Below are 26,023 nucleotides of genomic sequence, written 5' to 3'. Positions count from 1 at the left end.
ATTTTGTATAGTGCGATTAGAGGCACAGTTGTCATTTTGTTTAAAAGACTGAGATTTGTTTGTTTTCTTTTGTTTTTTTTTGTTTTTTTTTGTTTTTTTTGCTCCACTGTATCTAATACCAGTATATTCCCTTGCTTTATCTTTGCCGTATTAAATGAATCATTTATTAAATTGAATTGAAATGAATTGAAATGAATTGAATAGAATAAAATTTTGTTTCACTTTCTGTTTTATTATAAGATAGCAGTACTACTAAAAACCCATCTATTAGAACTTGCAAAAAAGACATGGTATTATTTGGCTACTGCAGAGATATGCAGTAAAAACCCTTTATCCCAAATATATTTCATGTGTCTCAAGTATTTCGATATAGACTAAATGACCTTCTTTAATTCTTACTGGTTTCTAAAAATATACTAATGTTAGAGAGAAAATAAATAAATAGACATAATAATGTAGTGTCTACCTTTATGTAATATGCTTGATAGCTTCAAAAAATAATTTTTTGCTATAAATATATATATATTAGAAAATAATATTAACATGTAAGCTTCTTATGTTATTAAAGAGTGTTAGAGTATCTACAAGACAAGTGAAAAAAGCAGCAAGTATCACTTAAAAATATTACCAAAGAAAACCTGAAAAAAAATTTGAGTCATACAATATAAAGTCAAGTTGAATCTAGTTGAGAACTGAATGAGAATTGTTTTATAAACACAAGATGTATATTCTATCAAAGTACTTATATAGAATATAAAAATTATCAAGTATAATATAGCAGCATAAGAGTATTACATGTTTTTTTATTCTTTAAAAAAAGAATGTATTGTGCTTCATTCAAGAATTAACTATAACAATGCTACAAATGTTGTACATTAGTTTTCAATGCTGATAACTATATAGATATTAACCATATAAAAAAGGGTAGCACATCTTTATTTAAAGAGAAAGGAAGTAAAAAAAATAATATAAAAACTAAACTAAAAATATGTTAAAAAATATTTTGAACTAATCAAAACCTTCTACGATCTTTGGCTTCTCTTATATGCTGGCTCAACACTCATTTCTGTCAGAGAAGACCTTTATAAAAAAGTAAAAGATTTATATTAGTTTTGTATTGACAGCACCAAACCATCATAAACCATAGCAACTCACAGCACATTCACCATAATAGGCGACTTGCTACCATCTGTTTCTGACATATTGTCAGAAGACAATGAAGAATCATTTGCATCTTGCTGTGCCTACAGATTTTTTTTAAATGTTAATTAATATATATGAATGAAACCTTTTGATTAATAAACTTATGTTGTTCTTCTCTACCATTCTTCTTTTTTGCTTCTGGTTGTCACTTTTGAAGCTTTCTCGGAGAAGGCTTTTTGCACACAATATGCTCTTGCAGTTATAAATAGCAAAGCTGTTATCCTTCACCAGTCTCTTTAATTGCATCATGTATTACTTCCGGTGCTTTGCTGGAATTTCTTTCCATTCTTTACTGAAAGCAGGAAAGTCATTGTCAATCAGGTCATACTTGATGCTATGACTCAAGGTCTTAATCTGTAGTTGCTTCATTGTCAAATCGCTGCCAGAAAGAAGTACCAGTTGAGGCAAAGGTTGTCCTCCTGAAATTTCTTTGCAGCATGCTTTTCAGTCCTGTTTGTGAAGCAACTGCAACAACAAATTGCATTTCTGGGCTTTGTTTTTCCCTTTCAAATCGCCACCTGTGCCAATTACTTGGTTGCCAAGCTAGTCAAGATACTCAGTGAATTGAGATTTTTTTACAGACTCAGCAACACGTTCAAAAGCTACCAAAGAGGAAATTGTATGCTATAATATTAATAAGGCAAGCAAATGTACTAGAATATAGTAAATATGTCTTACCACTTTGCTCAATGATGCTTTGTTGCATTGTACTAAAGTCTTCTGCACTTACAGTTGGGGCAAATTGTTTGCTAAACTAATCTTGAAGCATGTGTACCATTTGCTTTATTTCAGCAATATCAATTTCAATTTTCTGACAGAGTTTATGAGTGTGGTGTTGATATCAGACATTTTTGAATTATTATTTTTTAAGAAAGATAAAGTGAATAAAAGTTGTACGTTTCATTATATATATATTTCATAATGTTTACTTGTTTAACTTTCTGAAAAAAGATATATCAACTTAATCTTAAACATATGGTTGCTACAATATTATTTTTTTAATTTTTGGTGCCATAATATTTTATCAATTAAAATAATGACATTAGTACAGATAGACTACATAATAGTAACACGATATTTAAATATCATAAAGTTAATTAATTGTTAATCATTGATCTTTTAAAGTAAATACTATGATAAGTATACTTATATTATACTTGTTGTCATTATTGATCAAGATGTATTTTAACTAATATCATCATTATTGTCTTTATTGTTGTATTCTCAATACAAGAATTTCTTTAAAAAAAACATTTTGTCTCAAAAGAAAAAGTATATAAACCTCTCTTTTACATTCCAAGAATATCACTAAATCTTCTTTACACTTTAATATCATATATTAAATACTTACTAAAGCGATTAATGTGTCTTTCTCTAACACCAATTAGCAGAGAGATAGATTATCTACACAAAGATATCAATGTGCTCAGTGTGCCCTGTCGTTTTATAATTAGCAGCAGCTTCAAAATCATAAGAGAGTCCACAGAGGTGATCATACAACAGTAGTTGTCATTGATCAGGTTATTCCACATGATATTGAAATGCAACATAATGAAAACAGTAGCATTGATGACAATGAATTCGTTAGTGATTCAGATTATAATAATCAATGTAATAATATCCTTAATTTATTTAAATACTTATCTGATATTGCATTATAGATTATGCCATAAATGCAATAGAGATTAACAAGATCATTTCATATAAGTGCGACTGTAGTTTTGAGAACAGTGAGAGTGAAGCTCACGTTTACAATAGCAGCAGAATTGGTAGCACTACCTTTATAAAAGCTGAGTTGATGAGTATTCATCTCTCTTAATTGATGCTTCAGCACAGAATTTTCAGGGCAGCTTATGGAGACATAATTCGATCTGTTAATACAATCATTTGAGATCACAATGAAATTATGTTGGGTAAAATAGAATATTTATGTTACCTTATACTTTAATTCCAAATTTCTAACACGTAGTGATGTCATTCCTTTTTTTTTAGAACCTGGGGCTAAGATCAGCCACAGCAAAACTATTAATGCTTTGCTTAAATCCAAGTCAAGTGTCAAGAACTATAAGTATGATGTCTGTCCTAGTAGTTGCTGATTATATGTGATTAATGACAATCAAGAATCTTGTGTTGACTGCAGCAAACTGCGATATAAGACTGATTCTAAGCAAAGTCAAACACCATTTGCCTGTATGAAGCTCATGTCAGTTAGTGATATGTTTTTTCAAATGCTGACTTATTCAGCTACAAGAGAACTCCTCCGTTACAGAGCAAACCAGAAATCTGTAGCTGGTCAGCTCATCAATATTTTTGATGGTGACAGTTACAAGCAGTTAGTGTAGCAAGACCTGTTCTCAAATCCCAACAATATTGTGATTATGTTGTATACCAATGGTTCTGTTAACTAAAAAAAAGACAAGAGTTTGTAGAGCATTGTTCATGCTGTTGTATTTAATCTTGATCCATCAATAAGATAATCAATCAATTAATATATTACTTTCAAAAAAAAGTTACTAATAAAAAGCTTAGATACATAAATAAATATCTCTTGCAACTGGCAATCTTGTCTGGTCCCAAGAAGCCTACCCACTTAGACTTTTTTCTGATACTAATCATCAGTGAAATAAAAGATCTTGAGATACACGGCTTGGTGATCAAGAGCAATATAATTGAGGTTTGTTATGCCAAGATCCACTTGTTGTTTGCTTCTGGTGACATCCTAGCTGTGACTGACATGGTGCACATTGGCTCACACACCAGTTTGTTTGGTCGCTGAATCTGCAAAACAAATGGAAAAGCTCTAGACAACAGATGGCATGTAATGTACTTTGAAGATAGTTCTGCTCCTTTGCGACCTTTGGAAGATTTCAAAACCAACAAACCTGTAAGTATATAACAGTTTAATTAGATTTTTTCTTATACTAAATAATTGCTTATAATAGATAAAAAATATATATCAACTAACCATCTTTAGTGAGTTGTCAACCTTTTTTGAATCTTTTTTCTTTGCACTGAATGAACTTCATTTAGTTGCAAGAGGAATTGGAAAGCACATTTAAGACTTGATCACTGTGTCTCTTACCAAGAGACAAAATGTTTTATATCCGTCCAGATGATACCCTCTCCATCACAGAATATCTATTCTTCATACAAAGAACTAATCTTGTGACAATTGGTAACTGTATCACAAGTTCAAGACCCTATATACCAGTATCATTTTAAGACAGTTTTGATAACATCTTTTCCAAGATTGATAATACTCGTGCAGTTGATTGGCTTGACTTTCTTCTGTGTATTGTTTCCACTCTTGTTGTTTCATTCTTGCCAAACTGGGCTGTGAAAGCTGCGGTGCTGTCACTTGTCAAAGGTTGTGCACTGGCTTTGCAATGAACATTGACTTTGGAGTTGCTGGATGAGATAGATATGTAAGTCATAATGTCTCTAACACTATAGTACTATATACAAAACTAATCACAGCTTTTTTTTAAAATAATAATAATATGATATATTTTTCTTATATACAGTAAAAAAAATTGGACTCTGACTGATTTCTTCAAGACCTAAAAGTGTTGTTGGAAATGACAAAACTGAATATATTATCAGTTTACTTTGTAAAGAAGCTGTTTATTAACAAAGTAAACTGACAACATATTCAGTTTTGTCATTTATGACAGCACTTTTTAGGTCTTGAAAAAATGCAGTGTTCGAATTTAATAGCAGAGAAAAAAAATATTGGCCCTCGATTATTCATTTCATATGGCAGACTGAGAGAATTGATCCCCTAATATAGTAACATTATGTAGTACTTGGTGTTTGAAACATATTTTGCTGTGAGTATATGACAATGTGACTACATAAGATTCAATATTTGGGATTTTTCTTAAGTTTGTGGACATTTAATTCCATTTTCTTATATTGGTATTTGAAATATAAAAATTGGCACAAAATTCAAAATTTCTGATTTAAAAGAAAATACACTATAACAACAAAAATAGACATTTTAAATACTGGCACCACTATCTATCACAACAAGTCCAGAAAAAAACTATATCTCATAGTGTCTTCAGACCAGTGTAGTACTATCTTGTACAAATATTTTTTATTATCAAGCAACTAGATCCACTTTGATGTTACTCCACTTGATCAATGAAGAGAGTAATTAGTATCTTTTCTAAGCTGATTAAGTCTAAGTACAAGGGTGACTGTAATGTCAGTTTTCTTGTGGAGCAATTTATATTGCAGAACTATGTCAACATGGCTATCAGTATTCAGAACGAAATTGATCTTATTCAGCCCAAGTCGTATGGTAGAGAAAGTTATATGAATCTTCCTAATAATTCTAGTGGTGCACAGTTATGAAAGTTATTTCATCGATTTGCTCATTTGAACAATGATTTGGTAGAAGGTGTAAGAAGCCCCAGTGTAAAGGACACCTTAACTAGATACTATTGACAAAATTTGGGCTTGATTATTTCTGACATTGGTGATTTTACAATTGTTGCTGCTGGTTGTTTATGGATGAATTCGATTGTGTATTCACCTTGCATGTATCAACAAAGAAGAATTGAAAGAAGTCATGATAATTATTACGTGATGTTTACCTGTCCTTACAGAAAATAAGTATATCATTTTTCAATATATAATCAAAAGTTGCTTACATTATATTTATTTATTTACTTTAGCAACCATAACATAATTGTTTACAGCTGGCTTGTTGGTGCAGTGATATTCTTCTTCCAGCATAAGAATTCACTTGGCTATCTTTGTTTCCTTGCTTTTGTTGAAGTAATGAAGGAACATGACGCAACTGCCCACAACTCATCTGTACCAATTATCAAACAGCAGCTACAAAACAGCTCAACAGGTTGCTAAACCCAACCCACATATGCAGTAATAAGTGTCAATGATATTTATCATTAAGTTGGCCTTATACAATACCTACCAAATGGAAATTGGTTCTGTATAATTGCATCTTATTATGTTTTCAACAATAATATGTGTATTACAAAGGGCAACCTTTTTATTGTATAACTTTTTTTTATTCTTTATTTTTTATATGCTCTATATACCCTATATTTTTTATACTTTCTATATCTCTCATGTATTTAATATTCTTTTTTTTATATAGCTTATGTTTTTTTTACTTCTTATATGCTCTATGTTTTCTATTTTTTTTATTTCTCTATATGTTCTATCTTTTTTTATTCTCTATATATGTTATATTTGCAGAATCTGGGATATAAACTAACTGACTTAGAAATCCGTGACTCAAGTCAAAGTAGTAATCTGAAACAACACCAACAACAAGTAGTTGTTATCCAAGAGCCAATACACTTCCTTAAACCATTGTGGACAATATAACATGAAAATATTTTCTTAAAAGACAGTAACAACAGGAACGAATATCAAGGAACAAAAGATAAATTTTTCTAAGTGAAAAAGATATAAAAGAGATAGAAAACATCAAGCTAGAAACAGCATCTTTCAACAGATACAACAATTTCTCAATAAACTACCATACAAAAGTCTCACTTTATTCATCGTCTCCATATCATCTCATATCTCTTCAATCTCAAGTTTATTATAATCAATCCAAAATACTTCAATATATCTTATGTTTTTTTTATTCTCTACATGTTCTTTATGCTATTACGCAATTTAAGTTGAAATAAAATTGTTAAGTGAACAATAAGAAGAGTGTATCTTTTTTTAAAAAAAAAGTCTTAGTTTAAAAAAATAAAATAATGACAGTTATAATTCTATTTCATTCACACATTCCATAAAAAATTAATACAAATAAAACTTGACATCTTTAATATTAAATAAAACTTATATTTCAATACTTAAAGTGGTTATTACAACTTACAAACACTTTCTAGACTATTCAAGACATTGTACAGCAACAAAAAAACAGATTTCATGTTACTTTTTTAAAATTTTGTTAATAACATTGCTATCTTACCAAAAACTGTGGAGAAATTATTGACTTTTGACTAGAAAAATGGCAGTAATGTGCCTATTTTGGGCACAGTTGCTACTCCTATAGCCATAGTGTGAGCCATTGTCTCAAAGTCGAAGTAAGCTCAGCATTGGTGATAAAGAAGCAAACTGGGACACTTTTGTTCATAATGTTGCTTCTTATAATAATTGTATAGAGATACGAGTGCTTGCCTGACCCCACCAAAGACTTGCATGTTTTATGAGTGGAGTCAATGCACCACTCATCAGCTGCCTCAATAATTTGCTTGGAAATTATTATTATTATATTGCAAGTGTTTATTAAATCAAACATTACCTTCTTTTGCCAAGGAGAGATCCAGGAGAGCAGAGACAAGTCATTGCCCTTGTGAAACTTCATGTGGACATGACATCCCTTTTAATTCTTTAAGAGTAACATCTATTTCTCTACACTGGTACGGTCAACAGCATTTTGTCTGGACAGCTCGTTCAGCTGATCATTGATGACGTTCTGCATATCATTATAGTTGATGCACAGAGACATTGGGAAGCTGGAAATGACAAGACCAGCTTCAAGCTACAGAGTAAAGCAGTTAATAAATTAAATAAAAAAAATTTATTTACTGCCTCTTCCAAGCGCCAAGGATCAACATGAAGCAGAGTTTTAATTGTTTTCCAATCCATGTTGTTATCTACGAGGGAAACAATCTACTGCTTCATTTCAGCCGGAAGTCTGGAACAGATCATATTCTGGACCTTTTCAGGCTGGTGAGTATTGTGTTGCTACAAGTAATCAATTGAAACCTGTTCATCATGGAAGGTTTTCTTAGTGATCTTGACCTTATGGCCATTTTTGATAGATTCCATGCAGACTCTTTTGGTCTTGGGCTTGTTATCAGCCTTCTTATTATGTTTTCTTGGCAGGCCACGATAATTGCATGCCAAGTACAATGTCTGCAAAACGTCTTTTGGGATGCTAGTGCTGTAGGCAGCCTTGAACACGTGTGTCTTTATAAAATTCTGATTGACATATCTTATTTTGTCATTTTCAAACCAAATGGCAAAAGCAGCTTCTTTTTGAAAGATTTCCAAAACCTTGGGGTTATTATACTCATATTCTGGAGCAATGCAAATCATATGCTCATTGTCAATGTTTTTGATAGAAAAATTAGTGTTGTTAAAGCTCATTATAAGTGAATATTTGCTTTGTTAAAATAAAAGTAATAATGCATCTGAAACTAATAAAAAAATAATAATAACAATAAAAATACAGCTTGTGCCAGACCTGCCACATTATTTCAGATTTAAGAAAAATATGACTGTCTCTATTTTGTAGTACATAAACTTATTGCCTGTAGAGAATATTACTAAACAACAAGCATCTAAGACATATTATTGTAGCTATTCTTTTAGCCAGAAATCAAAAATCATTTTATATAAATAGTCAAAAAATATAAATAATAAAAAGCATCTTTACTTCCTATCTAAAAACTATTCATAAACCTGATGATACCCAGTGATATTGATTCTGCAACTTAGCTACAAGTGCCAGAAAAGAAATACCAGATTGAGACTTGACAAATCAATATCACTACAGATCGTCAAGTTTTACAAATAGTTTTTATATAAGAATAAAAACAATTTTTATTAAATGTAATTCTTAACTATTTACACAAAATGATTGTTGTTTTCTGGCTAAAAGAATAGTCACAATAATATGTCTTACATGGTGACTATCCAGTAATATCTCTACAAGTATATTCCTTATCTCCAATAACTAAAACATAGACAAAAGACCAATTGACGAAGTCAAGATCTTTTCTTCTAAAAAGTCAACCCTTACTAGTTGCTTGTAACTTCTAATTTTGGTCACCAATGTCTACTCTGAAATTACTTCCCCCTGGCTTTGTTATTGTCTATGAGCACCTACATCATCAGGAGAAGCTAATGGATCAACTGCATCATTATAAATTTCTTAGTCTAAACGTTGCATAGCAGCACATCATGCTGAATGAGAGGCAGTTGGGTTGTACCATATATTGTTTGGGGCATTACTATTTCTCTTGTAGAGGCAGTAATTGAATGGTAAAATAGAGTAACACACCCTTTTTTAAAAAAAAATGTTTTTCTAAAATTCTGAAATTTTAATATGTTGGAGTTAGAATTTTAAAAATGAGACACATTTTTTATGAAATTATATTGCTATAGCCAATATAAAGATATTGTCTTATTTGAAAATATTATTATTTCTAATTAATTTATACTGCTTGTATATATAATTTAAATATTGTCATACAGCTATATTTTTATGTCGCGTGTAGTATTTAGTTGTGTATAGAAAATGTACAAGAAAAGATAAATGTATGTTGGAAGAGGAATTGAAAAGAGGAATTGAAAATTTGGGTTCAATATCAAATAAATTAAGGTGATAAAATAGTCTCTTTGTTATCAAATAGACCAGTTAAAGAAATTAAAAAAGAAACTAACACTAAGATAAGAGTGCAAATAATTTGAATGATTAGAGAAATAGTTAAACTAAAAGAAGTGAAGTAAATAATACTAATTCTAAAGAGTCAACTATGGAAAGAAAATGTTTACTAGAGTAAAAGGTTTAGCTAAAGAGAAATTTACTATGATAAATTTATTAAGAGATAAATAAAAGAGAAAAGTGGGACAAAATAATAAAATAAAAGGGGGTTGTCAAGTCTTCATAGAAGACTTGACAAAAAAATAAATAAAACAGAAGAAATTTCACAAGAGAGATCAGAGATAATAGACAGCATTTTGAAGAAAACTTGTATCAGAAAAATATAACAGTTGTTTATTGATTGATTTTAGAGAGATATTTATACTACTTTATGGATAAAATATATGAAAAAAATAGGCTACATAAAACTCAATGAGATAATCATAAAAAATGTAAAGAAAAATAACTATATAAATATTCCATCATGAAAGAAGAAATAGATGAAGTTATAATATATAACTATAAGAAAAAGAAAATATTGGAAAGAAGTATGTTATAAATAAAGGAAAAACTATTCAGTTAACAATTTTGGTATAGTAGTGTTTGAGAGGAAGCATCACATTCAGTGTACAGGAATAAAATACAAAGAAAAGGGAGAATACAATTTCAATAAAAATAAAGGAGAAAAGATTTTAATTTTCAGAAAAATGGTTTTTGGAAAAAGGCGATTTTGTGAAAATGAAAGAAAGAAATTAAAATTAAAATTAAAACTTTGAAGAAAAATTAAAAGAGGTTTTCAAGAATGTTTGAACTTGGTTGAATATGATTTTTGGGCTAAGGTCAAAAAGGTCATCACACCACCACTGCAAAAACCATTGGGAATTATTATAATAATAGGTTTTGATTATCAGGATATTTTGTCACATAAAAATGAATTACTTGTAAATATTAAGGAAATCATAGTTGACAAGCTATTGAATAAAGTGTCAAAAATAATTGAATATTATCTTATTCCAAAAATAAAAACCAGGAGTTTAGGTATAATGTCTGTGTATCAACTGTTCTTGGGGATCAATTATATAGACTATTCCAAATGCAGAACAATGTATTATCTACTGCTGATTACACCTGTAATTTGATGTAGGCCTTGTTTTTGTAATAACAGGTGTAATAACAGGGCACTTCTTTAATGTTTATTGGCTAAATGGATCGAAGAAAAAATTCTCATAGATGCAAATGCTAAGCATTAGTTACTCAATTGGATATTGTTTTGTTTTGAAAAATGGTTTTTTATTTGTTTTTATTTTGGATAAAAAAAGCCTTTTTTTTGGCAATAATAATGATTCTATATAGTATTACTATTAAATACACTAATCTGTTATATTGTACTTCTTATAAATTTTGTTTCAGAATTTTTTGAATTAATAAACTCGGATAGTGCGTATATATGCTTACTGAAGCTATTTGATTAAAGGGAGTAGAAATATACTTACATACTGTTAGAATAATTTGTTAATAATGGAATAAAACACAGATTTATATTATCAAAAGCTAAGAGCCGATGCGTCATTCAAGTATATATTACAAAGAAAGAAATATAAAACATATACATACATATTTACTAAAGGAACATGTCTTGTCCTTAAGTACCAGTCATACAAGAATGTGAAGAATCATTTCAACTATAAAAAAGGAGAGTGAGAATGCTGATATAAAAAAACAACACAATAATAAAATGAATAACACGTACCTTTATATTCTTTAAATGATTTGTTTTTATTGACCATATATAAATCAAGGGTGAGCTATATTTAAAGTAGATATTAGATATTGTTTTTAATACTGGGAAGAAGATGTTGATATAGATATATACGTACATGCCACCAATATGTTTTTGTGTTTTTTTTGTTTGCACCGGTTATATCAGAGAAATATATGTAATGGCTATTTAAAGTAATTTATAGTTAGTAAAATAATGATATATTTAATGATAAAGTACCTCTTGTATAATGAAAGACATCTGCATCATATGTATATATTAAGGGTGCCTAAAGTGAAACATAGTAAGATTAAAAGAGTGTTATTTTTATTAATATTATTAAAGAGTAGAGAAAAACAGAAAAAGGTGGGAAAATAAAAAACAGTGTTTGAAAAAGCCGTAGACCCTGAAAAAGTTATTAGACTGTTTCTCTTACTTTGAAAAAAAATTGTCTACTAATTATAGCTTTATATGTTTCATAAAACAATTGTTACTTATTATATACCTAAAGAAGTTGTTTTCTAGCTCAATTTTTTTCAAAATAATATATTTCAATCTCCTCGATCATTTAAATAAAAATGTATTTACACACTCATACACTTGCTCAACTTTCTCGCTTAATCATTAACATAGTTGTTTAATCACTCAATTACTCTACAATTCTTTACGTGTAAAGTACTCTCTTAAAAATTTATTAAAATAGAAATATCAAGCAATATATATCAGAAACTTATTATTTTATTATATAAAAATACAGATAATGGCTCCAAGAACTAACATCAACCAGAATGCACGTACCAATGGATCAACATCTAGGCCATTGATCAACGCAGTCAACACTGGGCGTATAGAATTGTCAAATCCAATGATTGCTCCTAGACCAGAAAATATGTCAATTCCAGTGTCAGAGTTTAATGATGTAGTCAGACTTCTCACTACACTCAATGACAAAATGACAGCCATTAGTTCCGATGTTAGTGAATTGAAAGGTAATTAAATACAAACTATATTGTTTTCCAATAGACTGACTTTTTGAACAGTACAATGCCAGGTGGGTGCTCAATCAACTGGCATGCAAGCCGTTCTGGATTCTGATATGGATCCTCAGGACATCATAAGCAGCTCAAGACACCCAAAGATCTCAGTAAGCTCAAATACTAAAATTATAAAAACAATCTCCCTTTAAATCTAACATCAATATATCTTTAATAGAGTATTATTTGGGGGTGGTTAAGAGATATTAATCTTAAAACAGATGATTTGGAGTTAATCAGAGAGAATGATGATAAACCAACTTGGGATGTCAATGTTGGTTTGTCTGACAAGTTTAACAAGAATCTTGCAAGTGATTTGATGCTTTACATTTGTCGTCAACCTGTAGCAGCCATGGTACCATCAAAAGAGCTATGTGGTATAATTGTAAACAGCTATTACAATTGCTTGGCTGCTAGTAAGCTTATTGAAGAAGACAGACAGACAAACACTACCTTAAACAGAAGAGGAAATAGAAAGACTGCTGTAAGCATTTCTATTTATAATAATTCAATTTTGACAAGTATACTTAAAATATTATATATATCGTAGCTTAATAAAAGGAGAAAAAGAACATACACAAAGCATAAGGATGCCGTCACTGAAAAGTTTAATCAGGATTATAATGGCGTTTTTTACAGAGACGCAATGTCTGGTGATGAGACAGAAACCAATACTTCTGTTGTTGCATCTCGTCCTGATTGGCATAGTGATGAGGTAATTTTTTATATAAAATGGTTTTTCTGTTGTTTGATTCCTGATGTATATATGCATTTATAGTTGAATACCATGTTTGACTTTCTTGATGAGCTCGCCAGAGATGACTTGGGAAAAAGAGCAATGCAGTTGAAGTCGCGGAGTCATGTGTTAGTACACGAGACAATTCCTCGTGGCTTGGTCACAAAAATGCCTACGTGGTCAAAACGCGTATAATAAAATTTCTGTCTTTTTAGTTGCACTCTTTATCACATCTCTTTTTATGTCTATGAACTATGTTTTATATTATTATTATTATTTTAAAAAAAAGATAGAGTATTTTATTAAGTGTACAGCTTTCTTGGCAGAGGAATAACAACGACTTTTGCCGCACCACTACCAGACACATGACTTCCAATTGCAATTGGCGACAAGATGCGGTGGACAGGCAGAATGTTGTTGTAGTCATACTTCAGAAATTCTGGCTCATACAACTCGATGCCCTGCTTGATTCTAGGTTGATGGCAAGGAATTTTGTACTACTCAACGAAGGCAAATACGTGTTGGGGGTTGTGACAAGGGGAAAGGTTGGTGTGCATGAGGTTTGGTGTAAAATCGTGCAAGAACAAGTACTTAATACGACCAGCATATCTTTCCTCAGAGTCTCCACTTTTTTCAATAAATTTCGCTTGTATATGTGATCCTCTCACGACCAAGCCTTCTCCACCTGTGTAAACTTGTCCAAGAAGATTGATGGACGAAATCTTCTGGATTCAGTCATTCACAAACCAACAATTCCTGATTGTTGTCTTGGCACTGCAAAGAGAATCATCGTCATACTCAATTTTATAGAAATTGAGCAGACAATCATACTCGGATTTTCTCATTGTTGTTGGTGGCTTCAAACATAATGGTAGAGTGGAAAGAGGTAGAGGTTCGTTGCCAAATGTTTGCTTTGAAGACTTTTCAGCGGATTGTAGGAACGCTGGCAAGTGAAAGAATGCCGGTATCAAAGGATGTGGCGAAAGTGCAGGATTATAGATTTTACGGCCAGACAGCTTGAGAAAGAGAGAGAAGAGTAAAGGGCTGGTAACATTTCTGAGATATGCTTGACAAAAGTCACCATTGTAAGAACTCTCAAGAAACCTTTTCATGTAGGTATTCTCGAACCCACTCTTCTGGTTTGTCTCAAACCCTTTCAATACACCATTATAGTGCTCAAAGCTAAATAGCCAAAATCCGTAAATTGGCCCAAAGTTCTCAATTGTTTCTTTTAGGTGGAGATGGAGATGCATGTTTTGTGTGAATACATCTGGTTTATGAAAGTCTTCACAACCAACACAGAACTCCTCCAAACTTTTGTGAGCTTTTTTGATCTCATTTTTGGTGATACTTGGCTTTGTCAATTCTCTGCATGCATCAACAAAATGGATCCAATTGCCAAGTAGATCATCTCGCAGGCATGTCTTAAGCAGAACAAGAGAGTATATCAGGCACCATGATTTCCACTCATCTGCCTTCATAAACGGAAATTTCTTTCCAATCTTTATCTTCAGAGTCATATATCCTACAGGGAGTACCATTCTATTGGCCTCTTCCTGCATCTCTACAAAATCTTTGTCATCAAGCAAATTGTTTGCAATCCAAATATCCATCATTCGTTTTGCAGTCCTGAGAAAAAGGTTGTGCATAGGATCGATAATGGTTGCACGCACTGGCTCAAAGTACACAAGTCAATAAAGCTCAGACCAACAAACATCATTCTCAATTTCCAATCGCTTTCTCTCTGTCAATGTCTTTGCATTCTTCCACAGGTTTGCATGTCTGCGATTTTCTTCTTTTGTGCGGCCTACCCGTTCCGAAAACTTAAGCCCAAAATAGTTTACAGCAGTGGTCCCATCAATACGAGCAAACTGATGATTGCATTTGTAGCATGCACATGTACTGTTGTGAGATGTAAACCCACACATCTTTCTTGCAGCAGGGATGTCACATGCAACCATCAACAGAGCATCTGAGCAGTTATATGTATCAATTGTGATACCTTTATACAATAGCATAAGTTCATCAACAAGAGGACAAAAATAGTTATTGATCTCGTTGGTGCTTGCTTCTTTAGGTACAGGCATTAATCCAACAAGAATGACATTTTCTGTCTTGTTCTGCTCTTCTCTCGGCAGATTGTTAATTGTCAGGTATATCGCACCATAAGAATATGTTACTCCATCAAATGGTTGAAACCAATCAATGTTCAGTGTCAATAGTAATGATTGTTCCTTGGAAACAAACTGGACACCATCCTCATCTACTAATTCGTTCCACATCTATCCATCATATACATCGAATAAAGTACCATTGACTTTTGGTTCATGATTCCATCTGTTGATTATACTCTCAAAAGAAGGACGTGTAAACATTTTTTTCAAGGTAGTTGTCAACGAGTTATAAATAAATGTGCACTTTGAAATCATAGCGTTCTTCATACTAGACTTATAGAGATCATTCTTACAATACGCCTTACTACCAACTCTTTTGAAATTGCAGGATGTATGTGTGTTGTTGCTGTAATTGTACAATGTGTGACAATTACTGCATGCTACATATTTTGATACGCCGTTTGTCAAGTCATTGTATCCTGTCATTTTCCTCAAACCCAGAATGCTTGTGGGAAGTCGGAAATCCTCTCCATAATGTTCGAGGATTGTATTTATGAATGTAATCAAAATTACTGTGTCTTCATCTACAATGAAGCTAGAAATAAATATCACAGTGAAAACCGCAATTACTCGATGCCAAATATTCTGTGGAAGGTTTTCTGTAGACTCTGTAAGTTATCATAAAATAATATTAATTTTTTGTTTCTTTAATTCAAATCTTTTTTCTTCAATCATAGTTTATTTTTAATATTTACCCTGTTCTTACTCTCTGTTCTGTTCTTCTTGCTTAAATTCATCCGACGACTCATATTCAGACTCATACTCTGAAGTATACTCCTCTGTTTCAAAAAGAGATTCTTCCACCAAAAGAGGTAAGTGGGTATTGACATACTGCTCTGGTGAGGGTGCACCAACGGAGTAATTATCATCTATTGGTACCGAGTTTAAATAGAGTGCGCATTGGGTATAAAAAATAAAATACTATTACATTCAATATGTTCTTCAATTTGATCTACGTCCATATCAGCTTCACCAGAGTTTACTTTGGCTGTCAAAACTATTTGTTCTAATGGATTAGAATACATCATATAAATAAATGAAAAATTGATAACTTAATTTACCATTAATGGTTTTATCTATATTCCTGTCATTATCATTCTGGGCATAACGCTTGGCAGTTCTTTTATCTGTCATGGTGTATCTGAGAGGATTGCAATTGCATCTTGTGCATTTGCAACGAACTTCATCGGGATTGGCAATGGCAAACATTTTTTCACTTAATTTTTTTTAATAATAAAGGAAGTGTGTAACAGCCGTTGCTTATTATAATTGTCTTTATTATTTTGAAAAAATTCTCTCAGGGACTCTGATATATATTAGGCCAATACACTGCAAAAGACCACTGATTTTAGTTTCTGAAAACCTGCAAAAATTTTACTACAATTTTTGATTTTTGATTTTTTCAAATAATTTCTATTTTTTTCTGTTGTGATTTCAGATCGCTCTTTTTTAGCTGTAAAATCACATTACCGTCATTTTTTTTGGCCATAAAATTACAAAATTGGGTTTTTTTTATATTATACACTTCTTTGATATAATTCTAAATTACACTGAAAAAACACTTATACAAAAGTTAATATAATATTTAATAAAAATTATATATATTCTTAAGGTTTCACTTTTTCTATTTCAAAATAAATCATTTAAATATTTTTTATGTATTATAAATGTGAATATAAGAACAAATATTTAATCAATATATTTCAAGGGAACGAGACAAAAGGTTGTGATTTCATTTTTACTATGGCAATATTTTTGTGTGATTTTTCCCTTTGATATATGGAACTAAAATATCAGATTTTTTTATTTCACATGTTGTGAGAGGCGAATGTTCCATTTTTGGATTATTTTTCGTCATGGTCAAATCATCGCCATATCAAATATTATAATTCTAAAAAAAGACTTTTAAAAAAAATTGCGTACACTTTTAGTAATGTACGCAGTATTTGACTTGGTTAATGACTTAACGATATATGAGTATAATTATGATGATATGTGCGGTAGATGTATCAAAGAATTACTTGGCATACTATAGTCATGGCATGGAGCAGTATTTTATCTATTTATATTTTTTTGATATATAAAGACCTTGATCAAGATCTCTTAAAATCTATATAATTTTTTTATAATTTAAAACAATCGACATGTCCAATAATCAAAAGAAAGACAGTTATGTTATCTGCAAATGTCCAGACTGTACAAAGTTGGATAGCTGTGGAAAGAAACAGAAAAGACAAAATGCACAATGACACTATGGGAAACATATAGTGCCTGTTGCCAAAGACAATGCAATGGGTAAATAACAAGAATAACTCGAGCTGTACATGTAAAATTAATATAAATTAATTCATAAAATAGATGTTCCTGAACAACATTTTGACGACATGGAAGTAGATAGTATTGACAGTGACAATGACAATGATTATGATTATGAAAACGAAGGCGAAGGCGAATATGAAGATGAAAATGAAGAACAAAACATTGAATTTGATCAAGAAGGTAAGAAAATAAAATAAAATAAATGAACAAAATAATAATTGAAACTGATATATACTTTTTTTATTTTTTTATTTTTTATATGATTATAATTATAATTATATTTTTATTTCTACATCTTTACAACAATTATTTCTTTCCAGTTGACTTACCTTTGTCCCAAGAAGAGTCCATATTTACTGCCAAAGATACAATTACAGGAGCATTTGTGGTTGATGGCGATGAGATTGAAGAAGACGATACCAGTTTTGATTTTGAACAAGAAGAAAACTTTGATGAGACCAGTGGGACCTCAATAGTAGAATCAGGTATGAATTAATACACTATAGACAATTAATCAATATATTAATTTAAACTAACTTAACCTTTATCTTCATAGTTCGTCCTTTGTCTTTTGATAACATGCCCTTGTATATCTGCTTTGTTGCAGTATTCATTGTCATATTTCACTTGATCTTTTTGGTGGAAAGCAGTGGATCGATTCTCATTGAATTTTGTAATACTCTACTGTCTCTCTGTGATATGTCTGGCGCCCTTCCACTGACGATCAATAGCTTGAAGCATAAAACAGGATTTAACATGGCAACAGACGGAATGACAGTATACATTGCATGCTCACAATGTCATTCAATTTATCCTCTGGAAACAAGTCAAAGAGTCTGTACATTTAAGAAATTCTCTCAATCCGCCATTTGCAATAGCAATCTCTTTAAAGTGTCAACTGGAAATTGTTCTCTTCCAGCAAAAGTATATCCATTCAACTCTCTGAAGTACGCCTTGCAACAAAAATTCTCCAAGCCAGATTTTGTGTCCAAGATCAATTTGTGGAGAAATCGTCAAATAATTGAAAACATCAAACTTGACATTTTCGATGGTGCAGTTTGGAATGATATTAAAGACATCAATGACAGACGGTTTGTTGATAATAGCCGATCTTTAATGTTGACTCTGAATATCGATCGGTTTCGGCCATTTGATGGATAAACACATTCTAGTAGTGTGATATATCTCTCTATCAACAATCTCCCACGGAGTGAACGCCTTAAGTCTGAAAATGTCATTCTTGTTGGTATGATACCTGGGCCGAAGGAAGCAAGTACTGACAGCATGAATCATTACTTGAAGCCGCTTATTGACAAATTGTTGGAGATGTACATTGGTGTAGAAATGACAGACTCACAAAATAGAAAGATTGTTGTTCGTGCTGCATTGATGTGTGTTGCCTGTGATATCCCTGCCGCTCGCAAAACCTCTGGATTTACTGGCCACATGAGCACATGCGCCTGTCACAAATGTCAACGACAATTCACGACTATAAAGAAGACCAGCAAGCTTGACTACTCTGGATTCAAGTATAGCAATTGGGTGAGACGCACGAAGACAATGAATCTGGAACACGCTGTCAGCTGGGCAAATGCATTGAACAATACTGAGCGAACACGCCTAGAAAAAGAAAACAGCACTCGGTGGTCAGAGCTTCATTGGTTATCTTACTTTGACCCAGTCCGCTTTACAGTTATAGACCTGATGCATAACCTCTATCTTGGAACTGCAAAGCGAATGATTCAGATATGGCGCGAGTGTAACTACATCAATGAAAAGAATCAGTTAACTATGCAAGAGCTTGCCAATGATATTGTTGTACCTTGTGGATATGCGCATATAACAAAGAAGATTGCTGATGGGTTTTCGTTCATGAAAGCTGACAAGTGGAAGTCGTGGTGCATCATATACTCTCCATTTGTTCTGAAGCATGTGCTCCCAGCCAAGAATCTTGAAAACTGAATTTTGTTTGTTGACGCATGCCACTTACTCACAAAACCTTCGATCAATGACAAAGAAATAGACGAAGCCCACAGTAAACTCCAATTGTTTTGTACAAGATTTCAGACACTGTATGGAAAATCGGCTGTGACACCGAATATGCATCTACATCTTCATCTTGGCAAGTGTGTTCATGACTTTGGGCCAATTTATGCTTTCTGGTTATTCAGTTTTGAGAGATACAATGGTTTGTTGAAGAATATCAAAACAAATCAAAAAGGCGGCTTCGAATCAACAATGATGAAGAGATTTTTGGAGAGAACATACATTGGCAGCTTCATACAATCTTTCGTCAACCATCTTCCCCAGTTTGCAATTGACTTTCTGCATCGCATTTCAAATAGTCAAGATCAATTAGCAGCATTGCATCCATCTTCTACTGCCAGTATCTTTTCTCTGTCTGACTTTGTTGAATATTCGTTAAACCCTCGTCATTCTGCTTTGGGTTGTGAGCTGTTGCCCCCTTCAGTGTTTCCGATTAAACTCGACCAAAGGATTACAATGTGCAAGGGACATTATGAATGTTTACTGGAGTTTTACAGACACGCATATGGCAGTCACAATCTTTTGGCCATTATTCAAACTGCGAGTCTAACCAGATTTTTGTCAATAACCAAATTGAGAAAATGAAACGGATATCTCTTCTTGGACAGAAATACTCTTCTGAATCTTATTTCCGTGCCTATTATCTTGAGAATAACAGTGAAGATAAAACAGTATTTCCTGGCCGTATACTGTATTTATTTCAACATTTGATAACCATCAACGAAACTGTCATCACCCATACTTTTGCGTTTGTTGAGTGGTACTCTAGTTATTCTTTGGAGAGTTACCAGTCAATGTTAAATGAAGGCATTGAGCTCTGGAATGAACCTTCTTCTGTACTTAATTATGAATATATTATTCCAGTATATCGTTTATATTCACCAATTGCAATTTCTAAATATAGGTTTACTATAACTAGTGAATTTAAATGTTTAGTAATCCCTTTACCCCAAAAAATAGAAGCTTAAATAATATTAATAAAATAGTTTTTGCACTCTTTTATCAATTTATTAGAAAATGTTTGATTTATTGTCTTATTGTTTCTTTGACCATGATGGCAGCTTGTTTGCCTTGGTCTTACTAAGCTGCTTATCTCTTATTTCTTTAAATTTATGCTTGAATGGACAGGTATTATTTTTCTTATCATGAGCTGCCTCATAATCCACATCAAGTTCATCAACAAACCTATCTCCCTATATGTCAATGTAAGTATTATTACACACTATCCAAAAAAATAGTTTTTTGTACTATACCTCTTCGCTTCTCCAGCTTGGGCAGAATCTCCAAAAAAAACTCTTTTCTGAGGACGAATCCTGTTCCTCTTCTTCTCTTTTGTCATCACTCTCAAGGTCTGACATGTAATCAGCATGGAGAATACTGTCAACATTCTTTCCAAAGCTGTTCACAAAGTGTACCCGACTGGCTTTCAAGGCAGATTGTCTTCTTTCACACGACTATATATAAATATATAATATTTCTAATTTAATATCACATCTAGTATATTGTGTGCATGTGTTTTTTACCTTTACACGTTGCTGACAAAGACAGGCCCGTCGATTCTCTTCCTGCTTCTTTTCTCCTGTTTTTTTTTCTTGCAACTTTCTGTTGCCAATGTGCCGCACAATCTTAGTTCAAAGAGTTGGTAAGTCCACTTTTTTCCCCTCTTCTTGACGACGAAGGTAATCAGTAACAGACTTCAGAACGAGTCTGTTTCCCTCACTGTTTTTATTTTCATTGGTATTATATTAGTCATACAATTTCTTTTTACTCAAATAATTGCGCAACAATTGCTATAATATAAATGTATATTAAATTCTATCTACATAAAAACATATTATGATTACTTACATCCAATGTTGGTTGATGTCCAGGCAACATGTCTTGCTCAACTGTATTACTAGCAGTGGCTTCGGCTTTCTCAGAAGATGTGTTCTTCAAAACAGTGTTTAAGACACTGTTCATGGTGTCAAGTTTCTCTTACACATCATGGATGTTACGAGTTCTACCTGACAAATCACTTTCAAGATTCAACCGAGCTCTCTTTGGTGCTAGTTGTCTTTGATTGCTCACTGTTCCCTGTGAGTGTTGCAACATTATCGTCCTTATATCATTGGTATTTCTTGGTGGACTTTTTTTTGATTTTTATAAAAAACGAAAATAAAATTAATATAAGAAAATTGAAGACTGCCTGGTTTTAATCTACCTTCCCACAGAAGGTTCTTCACCAAAAGCATTGTTAACTGAATTGTTATTGAGATTTTTTGACATTGTGAATAATAAGAATAGCTTGTTTTTTTTTAAATCCAAAGGGTCTATTTATATTATGTTTAATTTGGGCTTTAAGTTTTATTCTTTCTCAGAGAACACCATGATCTATTACGTAACAAGAACAGCTTTGAATGTTTCCACTCTTGTTGTGAGTATTTTATGTGTTTCTTTAATTTAATTTTCAATCCATGTTTTATTCTTATATTATGTATTAGTATTTGAATAATATGATTTTATACTATACTCTGTTTTTCATATGTATTAGCTGCTGGCATAGTGCAACTGCGTTTTCTTTCAATTCTAAGTTACAGACAAAAATTATTTTTTGATTTATTTATTTTTAAAAAAAACCCCGAATTCGTATTTAATAGAATAACCGCGCCCCTCTTTTTTATTTTCTCTTTCTTTAACCTGCTCTTCTCATTTTGTCTCTTTTTATATGTCTTGGTAAGCTTACTCTTAAGATCTCAACTTTTATTAATACTTTTGGCTTTTAGAATCATCTTAATATATATTAGATAAACAATACACTCAACAAGCATTCAAAACAGTACAGGTAATAAACAATCTCCTAACTAAAATGAAACACCTTGCTGACTAAATATTTTTTATTTTTAAAATGATAGGGCTTCTATCCATTTTGTAATAAAAGATATTTTGCTCTTGCCACTATATACTTTCTGGTATTGTCAGTCTATGAAAAGGTAATATATATATAACTCAATTTAAATAATGTAACTTATCAATTCTTCTTCTCAGATAAATATGTCACACCTTTTTTTCAAGTCATACTGGTTTGCCCCCTTTTACAAACGCGTGTCTATAATATGTAAGTAATTCAAGTGTCTTTACAATCAAAGCGTACATATTAATAAAGTTGTTTATTTTATTTCTTGCTTTTTATTTAAAAGAAAATATCAATCAAACGGATTTTTATTCTATCGCAAGATTTGTTATGAACTCCCATAAATGATCTAGTAAGTATGTTATTTCATTTTATTTCATAAAGAAACCTGTATTAATACTTCTGTATCTTTTTTTGCTCTAAGCTAATGTAGTTCCAAACAAATGTATTCTCCAAGAAAATACCAAGGATTTCATTTTCAATTAAAGAAGTGTAAAACCAAAAAACGCGCCGAATACATGAAACTGATAAGGTAGAGAAGTATAGTATAAGTTAGGTCATCCAATGTATTCAAGCCGTCCAATAAATGAAAGTATAACATGTATACAAGTCGTACTATTCGGATACACACTTTTAAAGAAGTATTAGTAGTCCATATTAAATAGCTAAATATATTTTCCAAACATTCAAAAATCAATAAAAACCATTTTTTCTATGAGATTCTATTTCAAATACGTCATCTCTTGATGATGTCAACAAGATCTATTTAAGTTTTTTTTACAATCATTCATTTGAATGCTGGTTCCAATCAGATTTCAGACTGATTCTAGGTTGATTTTAGTGAGGTCTATCTAATAATATCATATAATTAAAGCAAATAAATTATTTTAAGAGATAGAAAGTTCAAAGCCAATTCCATAACAAATAGAGTTTAAGTACAGTTTGAAGTTATGGGTGAATATATAATCAGAATTATAAACAATTATAACATTTCAAAAAAGTGGGAATTATAACTCTTAATTTATCTATTGATTTTAGTATCTATAATCTCATCATTTGGCTAACTAAATGAATCAATTTTTGTAACAAATACCAAACTATAATTGAACATAAACCACCAATTTTTGGAAGATTTAAACAAAAATTAAGCTACTTAAATTGGTTGTCTTTTGCAGTGATAATATGTCTTTAAATATATTCTCACTGCTAAACATAGGAAATGACCTGGGATGTAATTTTTTGGCTACTATTATCAATAATTTCAGATAAGTGGAATTCAATTATTTTAAGGTGTTTTTGTAGTGCACGTATCAGTGACATGTATGGTACTTGTATTTGTTGTAAATGTTGACAAGTAATGTTATCATGGTTTTTGAGATTTGAATGAGTTTGTAGATGTGAAATAACCTTTCTTTTCCATAAGAGAGAAAAGACAGACTCAAAAAAGAACATAGAATTAAATTAATAAAATCAATAAGAGAATAACAGTATTATTGATCAATCTCAATAGACTTGACTCAATATACTTGGATAATTAAATAAGTAAAATATCAACAGCATTAAATATTAAAAGAACTTGTTGTCAGAAAATAAGATGAAGACAAATCAATGTTTATTAAATACAAGTATTACGATATTTATAGTTTTACAATTGACATGTTAAATAATTAAATAAATAAAATTATAAAAAAAAATATAATGAAAGTTGTATAATTAACAATCTATTAAATGTGATTTGTTCTTTACTATCATTAAGTACAAATAAAATAAAATAATTATTAAGTTATAATCATGAAAATAATTATGCTTATACGAATATATAATAAAAATAATATTAATTTCAAGTTGATTCGTTCAGTTAAATATAATGAGAAAATAAGATAAAATGTATGGTTGCCTGAAGTTATTGTTGACAGAATGATGCTTTTTTGTTGTACTTATTGGTGTTTTGCTCTACAAATAGAAAAATTGCTTTCTATTCAGTCTCGGCTGCCATTGGAAAATCAAAAAAAATAATAATAGAATATAATATAATTTTTCTAGAATTATAAAGAATTCTACAACATCACTGCACTGCCGGACAACCGAATTTTTGTTCAACGCTAACACTTTTTTTACACCCCATGTCATAGACAAGTGGGGGACTATGGCCCAATGGACAAGGCGTCTGACTACGAATCAGGAGATTCCAGGTTCGACCCCTGGTAGTCTCATCTTTTGTTAAGATCGTTTTCGATCTGAGTTGTTCTTCCAATGCTATTGTTGTGGCTGAATTCTTGTCAGCCAATCAGGATGACGATTACACAGAATTCTCTTTTGAGAACGACGAACGAAGTGATTTGTCAAGTCTCAATCTGGTATTTCTTTTCTGGCACTTGTAACTAAGTCGCAGAATCAATAATACTGGGGATTATCAAGTTTATAAATAGTTTTTAGATAGAATAAAGATGATTTTTATTAAATATATTTTTTGACTATTTATACATGTGGTGATCCAGACACTCGGATGTTGGATTTATCACATATAAGAACATATTCATATTGGGATAGCGTAGTAGCTATCATCTTGTCAGTATAAAATATATATAAATGATTAAGTAATCAGCCCAATAATTATTACAGTTAGTACTATAGATAATATCTTAAAGATTGTTAAGATAATTATATCATACTGCCGGGTAAACTGTGTCAGATCGATATGGAGCTAATTTAGTAGGAAGTCCTAAAGCTCTAGTATAAAAGAGAAAAGAATAGCTAAGAGCTAAAGAAGTACGATTTATGACTTGATGTCATAATTGTAACACCAACACTAGTTAAGCAGTAAATACACTCTAATAACCAAATATAGTAAAGGAAGAAAGCCTTAAGAAACTAAGATGTAATGACAAGAGCAGATTGTGTTTTCTTATAAAAAGGGACACTTTTTATTTATGAATAAAGACAACTTATATACAGTCTCAAAGTATTTCTATACGTCTCTATTATCAAATATTTTATTTTTCTATTGTTTCGTACCTGAAATACCACAATACAAAATGATAATTGCTTTTTGGCTAAAAGAATAGCTACGATAATATGTCTTAGATGCCTGTTGTCCAGTAATATCTTCTACAAGTATATTCACCATCTTAAACATCTAAAACATATATGAAAGACCAATAGGCAAAGTCAAGATCTTTTATTCTAAAAAGTCAACTCTTACTGATTACTTATAACTACCAATTTTGTTTACCAATGTCAACTATAACAGATTTCCTTTTGCTCACAAAAGAATTAGAAAGCACATAGCTTAACAAAAGTAGAATAAAACCAAAACAGACATTTATAATGACTGAGTAGGTTTAGAAAAGATATAAAAGAGGACATTATTTCATTCAATAAAAGTTATCTATCTTTCTATCCTCTTTTTATTCTTTTATCTTCGTTTATATTCC

At 31.3% G+C, this 26,023-nt stretch overlaps 11 protein-coding genes and 1 non-coding gene across 12 annotated transcripts; 5 read left to right on the top strand and 7 right to left on the bottom strand.

Annotated features, from left to right (window-relative positions):
- Nucleotides 1–1,022: 1,022 nt before the first annotated feature.
- On the bottom strand, nucleotides 1,023–2,052 carry PHYBLDRAFT_161845 (hypothetical protein; the record flags this gene model as incomplete). The annotated part of the gene is made up of 6 exons (XM_018434496.1): nucleotides 1,023–1,080; nucleotides 1,156–1,244; nucleotides 1,324–1,375; nucleotides 1,460–1,643; nucleotides 1,882–1,957; nucleotides 2,020–2,052. The coding sequence occupies 6 exons, from the start codon at nucleotides 2,050–2,052 to the stop codon at nucleotides 1,023–1,025; spliced, it is 492 nt and encodes a 163-aa protein (XP_018299263.1).
- A 692-nt stretch (nucleotides 2,053–2,744) lies between these two features.
- PHYBLDRAFT_72908 (hypothetical protein) lies at nucleotides 2,745–3,545 on the top strand (the record flags this gene model as incomplete). The annotated part of the gene is made up of 4 exons (XM_018442743.1): nucleotides 2,745–2,814; nucleotides 2,865–2,972; nucleotides 3,196–3,271; nucleotides 3,344–3,545. 4 exons carry the CDS (start codon nucleotides 2,745–2,747, stop codon nucleotides 3,543–3,545), a joined length of 456 nt encoding a protein of 151 aa, XP_018299262.1.
- A 337-nt stretch (nucleotides 3,546–3,882) lies between these two features.
- PHYBLDRAFT_138770 (hypothetical protein) lies at nucleotides 3,883–4,637 on the bottom strand (the record flags this gene model as incomplete). Its single annotated transcript, XM_018430073.1, has 3 exons — nucleotides 3,883–4,085; nucleotides 4,355–4,403; nucleotides 4,464–4,637. The coding sequence occupies 3 exons, from the start codon at nucleotides 4,635–4,637 to the stop codon at nucleotides 3,883–3,885; spliced, it is 426 nt and encodes a 141-aa protein (XP_018299261.1).
- A 712-nt stretch (nucleotides 4,638–5,349) lies between these two features.
- PHYBLDRAFT_72907 (hypothetical protein) lies at nucleotides 5,350–6,075 on the top strand (the record flags this gene model as incomplete). The annotated part of the gene is made up of 2 exons (XM_018442742.1): nucleotides 5,350–5,555; nucleotides 5,886–6,075. 2 exons carry the CDS (start codon nucleotides 5,350–5,352, stop codon nucleotides 6,073–6,075), a joined length of 396 nt encoding a protein of 131 aa, XP_018299260.1.
- Nucleotides 6,076–7,243: 1,168 nt separating this feature from the next.
- On the bottom strand, nucleotides 7,244–7,845 carry PHYBLDRAFT_138768 (hypothetical protein; the record flags this gene model as incomplete). The annotated part of the gene is made up of 4 exons (XM_018430072.1): nucleotides 7,244–7,447; nucleotides 7,499–7,555; nucleotides 7,613–7,738; nucleotides 7,786–7,845. 4 exons carry the CDS (start codon nucleotides 7,843–7,845, stop codon nucleotides 7,244–7,246), a joined length of 447 nt encoding a protein of 148 aa, XP_018299259.1.
- Nucleotides 7,846–7,869: 24 nt separating this feature from the next.
- On the bottom strand, nucleotides 7,870–8,349 carry PHYBLDRAFT_138767 (hypothetical protein; the record flags this gene model as incomplete). The annotated part of the gene is made up of 2 exons (XM_018430071.1): nucleotides 7,870–7,944; nucleotides 8,002–8,349. The coding sequence occupies 2 exons, from the start codon at nucleotides 8,347–8,349 to the stop codon at nucleotides 7,870–7,872; spliced, it is 423 nt and encodes a 140-aa protein (XP_018299258.1).
- A 3,798-nt stretch (nucleotides 8,350–12,147) lies between these two features.
- On the top strand, nucleotides 12,148–13,352 carry PHYBLDRAFT_161841 (hypothetical protein; the record flags this gene model as incomplete). Its single annotated transcript, XM_018434495.1, has 5 exons — nucleotides 12,148–12,376; nucleotides 12,428–12,531; nucleotides 12,600–12,905; nucleotides 12,972–13,136; nucleotides 13,200–13,352. 5 exons carry the CDS (start codon nucleotides 12,148–12,150, stop codon nucleotides 13,350–13,352), a joined length of 957 nt encoding a protein of 318 aa, XP_018299257.1.
- A 107-nt stretch (nucleotides 13,353–13,459) lies between these two features.
- Nucleotides 13,460–16,540, bottom strand: PHYBLDRAFT_161840 (hypothetical protein; the record flags this gene model as incomplete). The annotated part of the gene is made up of 8 exons (XM_018434494.1): nucleotides 13,460–13,654; nucleotides 13,676–13,784; nucleotides 13,905–14,829; nucleotides 15,508–15,855; nucleotides 15,902–15,939; nucleotides 16,038–16,200; nucleotides 16,260–16,337; nucleotides 16,393–16,540. 8 exons carry the CDS (start codon nucleotides 16,538–16,540, stop codon nucleotides 13,460–13,462), a joined length of 2,004 nt encoding a protein of 667 aa, XP_018299256.1.
- A 1,077-nt stretch (nucleotides 16,541–17,617) lies between these two features.
- Nucleotides 17,618–20,664, top strand: PHYBLDRAFT_161839 (hypothetical protein; the record flags this gene model as incomplete). Its single annotated transcript, XM_018434493.1, has 7 exons — nucleotides 17,618–17,657; nucleotides 17,690–17,830; nucleotides 17,971–18,135; nucleotides 18,207–18,597; nucleotides 19,234–19,536; nucleotides 19,711–20,099; nucleotides 20,186–20,664. The coding sequence occupies 7 exons, from the start codon at nucleotides 17,618–17,620 to the stop codon at nucleotides 20,662–20,664; spliced, it is 1,908 nt and encodes a 635-aa protein (XP_018299255.1).
- Nucleotides 20,665–20,730: 66 nt separating this feature from the next.
- PHYBLDRAFT_161838 (hypothetical protein) lies at nucleotides 20,731–21,964 on the bottom strand (the record flags this gene model as incomplete). Its single annotated transcript, XM_018434492.1, has 6 exons — nucleotides 20,731–20,889; nucleotides 20,950–21,150; nucleotides 21,220–21,321; nucleotides 21,545–21,650; nucleotides 21,678–21,824; nucleotides 21,900–21,964. The coding sequence occupies 6 exons, from the start codon at nucleotides 21,962–21,964 to the stop codon at nucleotides 20,731–20,733; spliced, it is 780 nt and encodes a 259-aa protein (XP_018299254.1).
- Nucleotides 21,965–24,729: 2,765 nt separating this feature from the next.
- PHYBLDRAFT_t18 lies at nucleotides 24,730–24,802 on the top strand. Its single transcript has one exon. It is a non-coding gene; the product is annotated as a tRNA-Arg (tRNA).
- A 265-nt stretch (nucleotides 24,803–25,067) lies between these two features.
- PHYBLDRAFT_161837 (hypothetical protein) lies at nucleotides 25,068–25,716 on the bottom strand (the record flags this gene model as incomplete). The annotated part of the gene is made up of 4 exons (XM_018434491.1): nucleotides 25,068–25,154; nucleotides 25,262–25,319; nucleotides 25,363–25,420; nucleotides 25,605–25,716. The coding sequence occupies 4 exons, from the start codon at nucleotides 25,714–25,716 to the stop codon at nucleotides 25,068–25,070; spliced, it is 315 nt and encodes a 104-aa protein (XP_018299253.1).
- Nucleotides 25,717–26,023: the final 307 nt, after the last annotated feature.

This window comes from Phycomyces blakesleeanus, assembly GCF_001638985.1.
Source record: "Phycomyces blakesleeanus NRRL 1555(-) unplaced genomic scaffold PHYBLscaffold_1, whole genome shotgun sequence".
Taxonomy (NCBI): Eukaryota; Fungi; Mucoromycota; class Mucoromycetes; order Mucorales; family Phycomycetaceae; genus Phycomyces; species Phycomyces blakesleeanus.
This window is presented reverse-complemented; position numbering and strand designations above follow the sequence as displayed.